Source organism: Schistocerca piceifrons, chromosome 4, assembly GCF_021461385.2.
Source record: "Schistocerca piceifrons isolate TAMUIC-IGC-003096 chromosome 4, iqSchPice1.1, whole genome shotgun sequence".
NCBI classification, from domain to species: domain Eukaryota; kingdom Metazoa; phylum Arthropoda; class Insecta; order Orthoptera; family Acrididae; genus Schistocerca; species Schistocerca piceifrons.
The window spans coordinates 352,528,402-352,542,561 of NC_060141.1; the positions used below are offsets into that span (position 1 = coordinate 352,528,402).

At 39.1% G+C, this 14,160-nt stretch overlaps 1 protein-coding gene across 3 annotated transcripts in view; it reads right to left on the reverse strand.

The window, feature by feature from the left end:
• Positions 1–14,160, reverse strand: part of LOC124794725 (tyrosine-protein phosphatase non-receptor type 23) — a 162,754-nt gene that overhangs the window by 123,380 nt on the left and 25,214 nt on the right. For all 3 annotated transcript variants that reach the window (XM_047258320.1, XM_047258319.1, XM_047258321.1), the window contains exons 3-4: positions 9,761–9,938; positions 888–1,032 (exon numbers count right to left, since the gene is read on the reverse strand). In XM_047258320.1, coding sequence (XP_047114276.1) covers positions 888–1,032; positions 9,761–9,938 — 323 coding nt within the window. The remainder of the gene's footprint in view (positions 1–887; positions 1,033–9,760; positions 9,939–14,160) is intronic.

Here is a 14,160-nt window from a genome sequence, read left to right on the forward strand (position 1 = left end):
GCATGGGAAGGGAAATGCAGTCTGGGAAGGAAGAAAGGGCAGCAAGTGGTCACAGTCCCGTGTACGCCACATGCAATCTCACCAAAGAACAATGAGCTACCTGGGGAAGACGGGTCCATTTTGTTAGTTTTATTTGTGGAAGCTTGCACATTCACCAAAGTGTATATCTTATTTGCTCCCTTAAAAGTAAAATGGAGAGCCTACTGCTTTTGAAGCTGAAGTCAGTGTTGGCTCCCAAGATCTTTTTATTGATCATTAACATAAAGCCTGTGTTGAGCTGAGGTATATTCTTCATTACTCATTTGCCAGATCCCTTCAGAACCTGAAATCCTTTTGCTTCATCTGTGTAACTTGTCTCTTGTAATGATTTTCTGTTTGACGAGGATATTCATAAGGTGTTTCAGTTTTCCAGTTTTGAGGAGTGAGTAAATGTTGAAAGTAGCAAAGTATGACACTTTGTTACTTTCACCTCTCTTACATGTTGGTGTGAGCTTCCCTGAATCCACTGGCGCACTGACATTGTGATGGACAATGGTGGATTGGTTACAACCTGGTGGTAGTAAAAACTTGCCATCGTGTTAAAATGAATAATCATGCTAGGGGTCAATGCATAGACGCCAAAAGGGTCACAACCGAAGTTAAGTCTCAGACACACCATGTGATGTGGCCTGGCTTCTCTTTTATGGCTTCTTTAGGTGCCTACCCTTCTCCTTTATCTGGGCTTGGGACCAGCAGCAGCACAGCTGGATTTTTCCTTCACCATATTTGTAAAAACTTAAGACATTGCCCTCACATTTACACTTCAAAATCAAAAGACTCCAAGTCACTTAGTTCTATAGAAATCCCAGAAACTCTCAGGAAAGATTACCTTGTAATATATTTCTTACCTATTATTGTAGGTTTCCTGTTATCCATCATGCTCTTCTCCAATATACATTCTTGAGCCTGAGCCAGTGAAAGATAATACATAAACTGCATAATATCTGGAGCCAAATCCACTCCTGCTGGCTGTGGGTAGCTGCCTTTTAAATGCTAACAAATGGAGAGAATAAAATTAATTAGATATTATTGTATTTCAGGAAAGTAACTACCTAGCAGATAACCCAAAACTAACTAAAGTGTACAAATGCACAAATTCAACTCGCACACCCACACAAACGGCTACTGTGGTCTGCATGTGTAGAGGTCTGGACGCAGTGAGCAATGATCTTGGTCTGGGTGGGTAGCTGGGTACAAGAGAGACATGGAGTGGAGACGGGGAGGAATAACAAGGTAGGGGTGGGGAAAGATACTCCACTTGTGGGAGTGTACAAGGACATGGTGGGGACAGGATGGTGGATTGTTAGGTGCAGCATCAGGAGGTGGTGCTTGAGGGGAAAGGGGCAGAGAATAGAAGCAGAATGGGGAAAAGGACCATGCAGACGATCAGGTGGGATATCAGTCTTGAGTGAGGCTGGAGTGGGAGCAGGGAAGTGGATAGAGGCAGTTGGGCACAGGGACCAGTGAAGGCTGAGGCCTGGTGGGTTACTGGAACAAAGGATACGTTGTAGTGAGAGTTTCCACCTGCGCAATTTGGTGTTGGTGGCGCAGGATGTGAAGCAGTCGAAGTTAAGTGTACCATGTTCAGCAGCATGTTCAGCAACTGGGTGGTCCAGCTGGCTCATAAACACACTTTGGTGGTGGCCATTCATGTGGACAGACAGCTTTTTAGTGGTCATTTTCACACAGAATGCCACACAGTTTTTGCAGCCAAGCTGCTTTCACAGATGACCCTCTTTCTGATTGGGTGGGATATGCCAGTGACAGGACTGGCATAGGTGGCAGTGAGGGGATGTTTGGGACAGGTCTATTAGAGAGAGTCATGGGATGAGGGGCTGGGAAAAGGAGTTTAATATGGAGGGGCAAAGATATTGCCTAGGTTGGGTGGACAGCGGAGTACCACTGTTGGAGGTGTGGGGGGCTTAGTGGGTGGAATATTTCTCATATAAGGGCAGTGAGTGGTAGTCAAAATCCTGTGGATCATACTGAGTCATGAGGGTTTACAGCTTTGTGCCCGGTCAGTCAGTACAAGAGGGATGCAGGTGACTGGGGAGAAAAAGAATGGAAAATCTGTTTCTGAACATGGGTGGGAGTCTGTGAGACCTCATACGTATTTGGAGAGTGGCTGCCTGTCACTGCGCAGGTGCAATAACTACAGGTGCCTAGGCCGTATGGAAGGGACTTCTTGGTGTGGAACAGGTGGCAGCTGCCAAGGGGGAGGTATTTTTGATGCCTAGAAGGTTTGATGATGATGGAGGTACTGATGGAGCCATCTACAAGGTGGAGTCTGACACTGAGGAAGGTGGCATGTTGGGCTGAGGAGAGCCAGATGAAGTAGAGTGAGGAGAAGGTGTTGAGATTCTCTAGGAATCTGGATAGGGTGTCCTCATGAAAATTGAATTAAAATACAGTTGTGATTCTCAGATCATTCATTTTTCTAAACTGATCATTTGATTTTCATTTTTTCTCATTATAAGTCTATATTCAATACAAGATTTTCCATTATCAGTAAAAATTTCACTGTTCACTGAAGGAGATGATATAAATGTGAGAAAGGAATAAGTGCAAATAGGCAATGTGTTACACCAAAATGAGTAAGGTAACCACCTGTCCTTAGTGCAATAAAACAGTTTGTTTCAGAGGTGCCCCTTAACATATATTTACTTCTGTTAGAGGTTTTGCCCTTTCTTTAGTTTCACTGACATGGAAACATTATTCCTTTATCACTGTATTGTATCATCCCTGTGGTCTTTTTTTTTGTTCCGTATTTTTAAAAAGAAATTTTCACATTTTTGCCTTCTTTGCTCCAGAAATGTCATGTACACACTGAATTACTAACATATGGAACCTGCCATTAACCCTTTCACCACCACAGATGCGCTCTCTCTGCATTCTGTGCTGAAGGTGGCTTTTATTATGGCTGTAGTACACGCCAAATGCTGGTGACTGTGCTGAGAGATGGCGTTCTGGCCAATATGAAACACTTATCACAACTATTAGGTGAAAAATTTTGATTTTTGCACATCCTACAACCTAATATCTTTACTCAATGAATTTCTTTTCATTATCTGCCATACTTACTATGCCACATCAAATTAGGTAAAACATTGCACGAAATTTTAGAGAGTTTGTAAAGGTAAAAACATATTGCATAAACTTTTAGTTGGTTGATTTTAGTTCATACACTGAAGTGAATTAAATGTAGATAAGACACTGAAATTTTATTTAAAATTGAAAGCAGAAAGATATCATTTCATTCTCAAATTACTGGGCCTTACAGCTGATGGGTGGTCACGCATAATGTGCATTATCACCCTTGTGTATCACAAATCAGGTGGTCATAACAATCACCATATCTTATAAATGACACGATATTGAAACTATGTTTTTTGCAAATAATAGATACAATGAGACACATATGTTGTATTATACGAGAGTTGGAACTTAAACAGTGGTAACTATTTATTCACAACCGATACAAAAGAGTTACATGTTTGCACCTGTTAATGTCCTTCAAAGTAGTCACCAGCGTTGTGTAGAGCCTGTTGCCAGTGATGTGGAAGGCTTAGTATAACGTTAGCAGAGCCAGTTCTGTTGATGGTGAGAACCGAACGGCCTAAAGTTATGGTGATTCTCGTGTTCAACTGTGATGGTGTTATCCTAACGCATTACGTTCCTCCAAGGCAAACTGTCAATGCACAGTATTACTGTTCATTTTTGGAGCATCACCTGCGACCAGCTTTGCAAAAGAAGCAGCGACACTTTCTGCGCAGCCCACCCATCATTTTGCATGACAATGCGCAGGCACATAAAGTGCAAGCTGTGGCTGCTCTGTTTGGTCGATGGGACTGGGAAGCACTGTACCATCCACCACACTCCTCAGACTTAAGTCCTTATGACTCTGATTTGATTCTGAAGATGAAGCAACCACTTCGTGGCATTCGCTTCAAAACTGTTCCAGAGATTCAACAGGCAGTAGACCTCTGCATTTGCACCATCAACAGAACAGGCTCTGCTAACGGTATACTACACCTTCCACATTGCTGGCAACAGGTCCTACACAATGCTGGTGACTACTTTGAAGGACAGTAACAGGTGCAAACATGTAACTCTTTTTTTGTATTGGTTGTGAATAAATAGTTGTCACAATTTAAGTTCCAACCCTCGTAAATACTCAAAACTTTTTTATTCACCAAGACATAGAAGTAACTCTTCCACAGCAGTAAGAGGTCTGTGGTTCAGGATGCAGATAGACATCCGCAGCAAAATAGGAAAACACAAGCACGTCCACAGCACTTATGGAACAGTGTAGTAGGATGTGTATGCATGTCCACAGCAGTGAAAGATATAACAGAACCTTCCCAAAAGTTATACCTAACCACGGACGTAGCTGATAACTGCCTGTGAAATGTGAATACCCATATTTGGATTCCATCGCAAAGTTTTTTCTTTTATGAAGCTTCAACAAGATACATACACAGAAACAAAAGGATTGCTAAGGAAATGAATAAGTCAGAGTTTGAGCTTCTAAGAAAATTTATGGTAAGTTAAGAACAAATAATATTATCTTCCCTGTGTACCACATTACAAGCAAATAAAGATAGAAAAAGCTTCTACTCAGGTGGCTTAAGTAAATGCACAAGAATAAAAACTGGCTTATGCACTAGCTTCCAGAACTCTAGTTTCTTGACCTGGAAAAGAAAGGAAAGGATAATTGATCAGATAGAGTTTAGAGAAGGATGAGGCAATAATTGACATCATAAACAGAGGAAAATGACAAAAGGCAGCTAACAGAGAGGAAAGACAACAAGAGAAGTTATATGGTGTAAAGCAGATGAAAGAGGGACAAATGAATATGCCTGGGAGAAAATAAGTAAGAGTCTGAAGTAAGGTAATATAAAGGAGTCAGGAGAGGAAATTTCGAGATGGCCCATTTTCAGGTGTATTTCAAAATTATCTGAAGAACATTGATAGTGTAACAGTGGCAGATACTGTATATGGATGTAGAACAGGAACACATTATACTTCATACAGTACTGCTTAGTTAAGTTCCACAGAAACTGACACACTGTCTACAGAAAGATACAATGAAAGAAAAGTCAGTTCTGAAGGAATGACGGACACGTCATTTGGAAATGATTACACTGAGAAATTTTAATTCCCTTTGTGGCATTTACTTATCCTACAAACTTTTATATTACTTTATTAATTACCTACTCAAACATGAAGGCAATTTATGATGGAAAAAATATAATGAGAATACCACCTGGCACAGACATGAGTGTCATAAAACCATGAAAAATTCTCTCTTAGTCCATTTCCACCGCCCCCCCCCCTTTTTTTTTTTAATGGAAACCATTGCTAATGCTTTACACTTCTGGTGTACACACACACACACACACACACACAAACTAGTCTTCTATACACTGTGTGACTGTTAATGTATCTGTGTGTGTGTGTGTGTGTGTGTGAGAGAGAGAGAGAGAGAGAGAGAGAGAGAGAGAGAGAGAGAGAGAGAGAGAGAGAGAGAGAGAGAGAGATTCTGCCGGCTGACCTATTTCGCTAGCTCCAAAAAACAGCTTCACGTAAGTATTTAATTATCAGGCCTTACAGTCAATCAGCCTCAGGAGCAGAAACCAAACACTTCCATTTGTCATTTCCAGCTCCCACTAATGGTACTCAGCTATGAGCTGCTTGCTGCCAGGAATTTCCTCAAACTGGAGAACAACAGCTGTCTTGAGGAAATCACTCATCTTTGAACCAGCAGAGTCAGCACAGAGCTTGAGACATTCCTCTTATTTGGACAACATTTTAATTATTAGTTTTAACAACATACTGAGACATTGCAGTTAACAAGAATAACTCACTTTCTCAAGCAGCAGTGTGGGACACTATAGTGATGAGTAAGAAGCAGTTCCCATACTCGGGATACACGTAGCGAGATTGGCCAAGCAATACAACACTGAAGTTTGCAAGTGGAGTGAGGCACTATGAATAAGTCACGAGAGCAGATTCTACACAGCAATTCTGAATGGCAGGAACACACCAACATTTAGGCACAAGACTAAGGTATTTTCATCAGATATTAATTATTAAAAAAGACAGCTTTGGAATAATAAATACTATTCGAGGTAGGTCACAAAAGTTCTGCTACTACCGTACTACCATGCAGTAAACTATTCATATCAGGAAAAAATGACAGTTATTAGTCTGGCGGCAATGTGCAAATAGTACTCAAGTTGTACTACGTGTACTAGAGATTTCTGCTGTGAGCTTCTCTCTTCAGTCGACATTAGGATGCAATCCAGACTTGATCTCTGAACAAACCATGCTCTCAATTTTCTGTTAGATTGAAGTTATTTGTGTCGAACTGTGTGATTGTTCACTGTTTTATGGTGCCTGTCAATAAATGCATCATAATGGTACCCTGAAATTCATTTAAAGTAGATCAGCTACCAACATTTCCCCTTGTAGCCACAAAGGCAGATTGTTTGCAAAATTCAGAGCACTAGAGGAACTGCTTCAAGCAACTGTAAAAAAAACTGGTGGATGTTTCTCTCCTGTTATGTTTTTCTTCCTTCCAAAATTTTTATCTTTTTGCAAAAATCTTCAACAGTGTTATTTTTACGACGTGCACAGTACCAAAAATTTTTAATATTAATTCAGGGTTGAGCCAACTCAACTTTATTACCCATTACACTCCTTTGGTTACTTAGAACACACAAATGTAATTAATTTACCTAAAAACTGTGCTAATTATAAAATACCATTAATATAAAATGTTGTTATCATTGTTCCTATGTTAATATATATGAATCTGTTAACTTTCAGATGAAGTACATCAGAAATATACATAAATAATTAAAGTATCTATACAGTTAATGCTCGAAATACGTTAGCAACTTTTGTACTCATTTATTTTCAGAGTAATTAGCATTCTTATCTAAAATTTTGTTACTCGAGGTAGAATATCATATTTTGGGAAACTAGACAACATAATGCAATAGCAGTTATTGTTTTATTTAAAAGACTTCAGTCAAACTCATCTTATTCCACTATTCAGTTTTTCAGAAATAGAAATCTTTAATTGTAACATGTAAAAAGACAATGGACAACAATAACTGAAAGTAGTTTTAATTATTGCAATCTTATAAATGAGAGGCTGCTGGGAGTCATTTCAGGCAGTCCACAGAAAGTTAGGACACGAACAAGATCTGTGCGTGAATTCACACACTATGTATGCAAATTTCGTGTTTGAGAGTTTATGCAGTGATTTGGGGGGGGGGGGGGGGGGGGAGAGGGGGGGGAGAGAGGGGGAGAGAGGGGGAGAGAGGGGGGAGAGAGAGAGAGAGAGAGAGAGAGAGAGAGAGAGAGAGAGAGAGAGAGAGATTGACTGTGAGCTCACAATCTCAAGAACAGAGTTAATTTACAATAATGCATTCTGAAAATGGTGACAATAATATTGGGCTGTGAACTATGTTATTTTAAAATGATATTTACTGTGCACATGGTTTTCATTTTGATATGACTACCTACTGGAAGGGCAGTGTAATTAGGGGCTGTGTTAATGACTACTTGTCACATGTAAACTTTTTACTAGGTCATTTCAGTATTAAATTACTGCACTCAAACAATCATAACACAAGGCATCAACATGGTCTAGGATGTGACTTCTCATTTAATTGTGCATAAATTATAGTAAATGAGACTGAATCTGGCCATAAACAGTATGTTATTAAATATCAAAGTGCCACGAAAAGTGTTATGGACTGTAAATCTGGTGTGCACATCATCATTTGAAATAGCCTACTTTCGCCAATTACTTTCCGCCAGGTGCAGCTACCCGAGGCACATTAGCACAGTTAAATAGGGTAATACCACAGGACTACATCAGCAAAAGCAAGATGCAGAACAGGTAGGGAGAATTTCTAAGTAGCAATTCACTAAGTTGATCCATGAAAATGTTGACTTAAATTCACTAAGTTGATCCATGAAAATGTTGACTTAAATTTTGCAGCTCGATTGGGAAGGAACAATCAGTTGTATTGAAGTTGCCTATACTACTATCTACGGACTCATGGCTAGATGGAGTAATAAGATACCTGGCAGCTCACAGTGCTGTTGCCAGTTTTCAACTGTGAAGCACAAACGGCTGCAGGTGAAAACAGTAACTGATGCCAATGATGCTGAGGTGTATCGCAAAGACATCCCCTTCGAGTGAGCGTAGGAGGATACATGATGACTTAGACAAAGATTCTAGTTGGTGTGATGAATTACAGCTAGCTCCAAATGTAGAAAAATGTAAGTTAATGTGGATGAGTGGGAAAAGCAAACTCATAATGTTTGGATACAACATTAGAAGTGTCCTGCTTACCACTATCCTATTGTTTAAATATCTGAGACTAACACTGCAAAGTGATATGAAATGCAATGAGCATGCGAGATTTGTCATAGGTTTTTTTTTTTAAAAAAAAATGGAAATGATCGTATGGCGTCAGTGGCCGGGAATTCCCAGGCAGGAAGTTCGGGGGCCAAGTGCAAGTCTTATTGAATGCGATGCCACATTGGGCAACCTGGGTGTCGACAAAGGGGACGAAATGATGATGATGACAGCACAACACCCAGTCCCTAATGGGAGAAAATCTCTCACCCCAGCCAGGAATCGGACCCAAGCCCCCATCCATGGCATTCTAATGCGCTGACCATTCAGCTATTGGGGCGAACATAGGGAAGGTGAATGGTTAACTTTGGTTTATCGTGAGAATTTTGGGAAAGTGTGGTTCATCTACAAAGGAGACTGCATATAGGATGCATGTGTGCCCTATTTTTAAGTACGGCTCAAGTGTTTGGGATCTGTTGTGGGTTGGATTAAATGCAGACATCAAAGCAATTCAGAGGCAGACTGGTACATTTGTTACTGTCAAGTTCGAACAATATGCAAGTGTTATGGAGATGGTTTGGGTACTCAAATGGGAATCCCTGGAGGAGAGGCAATGTTCTTTTTGCAGATACCCAGCATCTGGAGCTGACTGCAGAATGATTCTAATGCTGCCAACATACATTTTGTGTAAGGACCATGAAGATAAGAAAAGCATGTAGACAGTTGCTTTTTCCTCACTCTATTTGCACGTGGAACAGGAAAGGAAATAACTAATATTGGAGCAGGGTACCCTCCACCTCATATGTACTGGCCCTGGTGAACACAACAACCAACAAAAGAGCACACTGATGTGGCCAGGAAATGATATGTTACATGCATACTCTCACTTTTAAGGGGGATTCCTCTGAAAGCTAGAAAAATTCTCAGCCTCTTTTATGCACCTATCAATGACTCATAGCTTCAATCATTCAGAAAAGTTCTTGCCTTTACTCCTTATACCAGCATACAATTCTTTACAGGTAAGTATTGAGGCCAGTATTTTTTGAAGAATCCTGAGAAGTCAGTCTATTAAAAAAAGCAGAACACAACAGTCATAATATGCTTGACTGGAGGACAAAGTGATGCATATTTCACATTATCTACATGAAATATATTACTAATGATGTATGAGACAGATCTGCGGACTAATGGGAGGAAAAATGTATCGTACATGTTGTCTCATGACAGTAAGTCTGGCCAGTAACTCCATCTCATATTTTATTAGTTTTATCAACTGAATCTTTCTTTGATGCAATTAAATGTATTATACTGGGTTTTAAAAAATTGCACTAAAAAATTTACCTCAAATGCCCAAGCTGCACACTGAAAATGGGTACATGACATTTTCATACCCTCAGCTGATACTCTGGTATCCAAGGCGCCTAACTGTGTGTGCAATGCTCCTATATTGTAGAGGATGCACACCATTTCAAATCGAATATCAGTTGAAGTGCAAACCATACTTGCATATGTATCTCTCCTGAAAGAGCAGCATTTTAAAAATATAAGAATTATATCAAATGTGTAGCAAATAAGATTTTACAATATAATCTCATTAAATGATGTACAAAAGTAAATGACTAATCTTAGGTACAGAAAGAATATTAAATCTAATAATTAAAATGAAACTAAGAAAATAATGAAGTCAGGACTAGTCTCAGACAATTTGATGATTCTTACAAAGCCACAGCAGCCTTTCACATAAATGAGATGGTAAAGTGGACCTAAACATTTTCTAAGCCACGATGAGCCACCCCTTCCAGTCAGAGAGATATTATATGTTTGCGTGAAATGTTCATATATTCTTCTGCACAAATAAGACAGTTTTACAGCTGAGTTTGATAAGCAACTTCAGAAACACCTTTGTGGCATTCTGGTTTTCGCTCAAAAAGAAACCACACAAACAAAACAGAAGTGCATTCCTGGTTCTTATGATGGATGGGTACAGTGCAATACCATATCTTTTGTCTCATTTATAGATTAAGCAAACATGTAAAATTCTTTAAACTAGTACATATATGCTTTTGGGGTTCAATGCAGAGAACAGATACCAAACAACTTAAAATGGTACGTCATTTAACTTCCAAGTGAATGAGTGATTAAACCTTACATACGTGAACCTATTAATTTCCTTCCCAATCAGAGCTCGTACTTGGTCACCAGTGATCTCATTCTTGATGGGCATTAATCTCTAGCTTCATAATTTGACTCCTTCCCGCTTATCGGCATTGTACACCTGGAGATAATCATTCAATACTATTTTGTTAGCTATCCGAACAATGACATGATACGATTTTTGACAATACTCAATCATTTCTTTGTGTTAATGCTTCTCTGGCTTATAAGTTCTGGGACTGTGGCACCAAGCTGCAACTCTCACACCACCCTTTCATGTACAAATACTTTTACTGATCTTCCACTTTTTTTTACTTTCAAATAATTTTTGTAGATATTTTCCTAGTTTATTTGACTGTGTCTTTATTTTATCCTCCTTTTCAAATTTAACATCTTGCATTGTGAAAGGAACTTTTTGCCACCACAAGTACTATGACAGTAATTATACTACTTCTTTCTTTCCTTTTCAGTGCCAAGTATAAGATCAAAATTTCTTCTCTGAAAGCAAAATGACTTTTGATCAGCATGTTCTGCATTCTTCTTTCAATTCTTATGCATTTTATGACCTAATGAGGTAGTTTAGGAATATAACAGCATTGGACTAATATCATGAGGATGGCACTTCAAATCCCCGTAAGGCCATCCAGATTTATGTTTATTATTATTTCACTAAATGACTTAAAACTTCCAAGTGAATGAGTGATTAAACCTTACATACGTGAACCTATTAATTTCCTTCCCAATCAGAGCTCGTACTTGGTCACCAGTGATCTCATTCTTGATGGGCATTAATCTCTAGCTTCATAATTTGGCTCCTTCCCGCTTATTGGCATTGTACACCTGGAGATAATCATTCAATACTATTTTGTTAGCTATCCGAACAATGACATGATACGATTTTTGACAATACTCAATCATTTCTTTGTGTTAATGCTTCTCTGGCTTATAAGTTCTGGGACTGTGGCACCAAGCTGCAACTCTCACACCACCCTTTCATGTACAAATACTTTTACTGATCTTCCACTTTTTTTTACTTTCAAATAATTTTTGTAGATATTTTCCTAGTTTATTTGACTGTGTCTTTATTTTATCCTCCTTTTCAAATTTAACATCTTGCATTGTGAAAGGAACTTTTTGCCACCACAAGTACTATGACAGTAATTATACTACTTCTTTCTTTCCTTTTCAGTGCCAAGTATAAGATCAAAATTTCTTCTCTGAAAGCAAAATGACTTTTGATCAGCATGTTCTGCATTCTTCTTTCAATTCTTATGCATTTTATGACCTAATGAGGTAGTTTAGGAATATAACAGCATTGGACTAATATCATGAGGATGGCACTTCAAATCCCTGTAAGGCCATCCAGATTTATGTTTATTATTATTTCACTAAATGACTTAAAACTAGTCGCAGGAGGGGTTCTTTGAAAGGGCACGATCAATTTCCTTCCCAATCAGAGCTCGTACTTAGTCACTAGTGTTCTCATTCTTGATGGGCATTAATCTCTAGCTTCATCCTTTCCTAGAAGTTTATAAGAGTGTAATATGAGAAAAATTAAAATGTGAAAACATCTCAAAGCAATGCAAATTAATAAAATGTTCAAAAACTGCCAGTAGAGCAAAGCAGTTAAATTTTTATGAGCACTCCACAAAAATTGTCATTTGGTAACTGACTGCCATATGGCTGACGGTCTCCTCCTTCATGCTTCCAGAAAGAAATGCATGGGGCTTGTGAAGAATAGAATAGGATTCAGAAACCCAGTGTATGAGGCCTGTTCAAAGCATTCTGGAACATTCATAATTTCGAGCCAACGGTGTGTTGGAGCGAAATGCAGTTGGCATCCCTGCACACACCTGTGTTTAATATGCAACTGGCGGAAGTTTCATTGTTGTATGTTTGTAAGTTATTTCAGTGCTGTATTGAGTAGCACATTGTGTCACACAGTTTGTGAATTTCGAGATGGCAGAGTTAAGACGAGCAACGCGTCTCACTTAAGAAACTCAAGAGAACCTTTAAGAGACACCAAATGATGCAGGAAGCTTACAGTGATGACTGCTTAAGCTGTTCTCAATGTTACGAACGGTTCACATGGTTTAAAAATGGCCCGGACAGAAGTTACAGATTACCCTCGTTCAGAACACCCTTCGATGTCTATCGATGTCAGATCACATGTTAAGCCATGCTGATAGTTTTATTTGACTTTGAAGGATTAGTTCATCATGAATTCGCACCACAGGCATACACTGTTAATCGATGGTGCTATCAGGATGTGTCGTGATGTCTGTGAGAAAATATGAAGATGAAAGGGCCTGAAAATTCACGGCTCTTGAAGCATGATAACACCCTAGGCATTCATCCCTGTTGGTGTGTGACTACTGCACAAAAAATGAAATCACTGTGCTGCCTCATCCTCCGTACTCTCGGGACCTGGCTCCTCCAGACTTTTTTTTATTTCCAAAGCTGAAAACCCTGTTGACAGGATGAAGATATGCAATTACAGACATGATAAAAGAAAATTTGCAGATGGTGCTATGAATGATCCAGGAACAGGTGTATCAAGACTGCTTCTGGAAGTAGAAATGGTGCTGGGAGAGGTGTATCAATTGTGGAGGAGAGTATTTCGAAGGAGACCATGCACAATAAGTAAAAGGTAAGTCTAGAAAATTTTTGTGGAGAAAGTTCTGGAATTTTCTGAACAGACCTTGTATGTAATGTACCTTCCGATTGTGCACACTATTATGTGAGGAAGACAATGTACCCCACTGAGCATTGCTGGATAAAACATCGGAGGTGTTCGGCTCTGTGCCATCTAGATACACCAGACATGATGTCCAGACACACACATTTTTTTCTATGAGAGCATGATCAAAGAGGTGACTGAGATTAGAAAACAAAAAATACCATAAATAAAACTGGTGGCTAGCAGCTGACCACTACTACAGACCTAGTCACTGTATGATTAAATGGGAATGGGTTACAAAGGATGTAGAAACTGCCTTGTATGACGACGAACTGAGCACTGTTGGTCTCACAGCTAGTAACGAAACTGTGTAAAAACAAAGGGGCCATTAGCACAGTAGTTGGTAACCAACTTAGAATAACTGAGGAATATTTTGGCAAAAGTTCTAGAAATTTAATCACCTGATACAGCTAGAACATTTTATTGGAAGTATAATAGTTTTCACATTTCTCTCATTTCACCTCCTTTGGTAGAGTGATGGTAGTGCACCAGATTCAGACAATTCACTTAAATACAAATAAATAGTCTAACAAATGCTGACTACGGCACTGAATTACCCATTTCTTCCATTTAAAATTACCATTGCTTTTGTATCATGCTTCTGGCATCTCTTCTCCATTGAAGGTTTGTGTGTATCCCTGCTGTCAGTTTACCCTATCTTCTGCATTTAATGTTTTTCATCTGCAACTCAGCTGAAAAAATACCTGCATACAAAAACTTACTTTCTTTTCAGTTCAGGCAATATCATCTACAGGTATGTCGTCGTAGAATTTTCTAACACATAAGACACACTTTTCCCCAGATTTTTAAATCCTTGAGTAAAGAAACACACCACAGCCTGAAGACA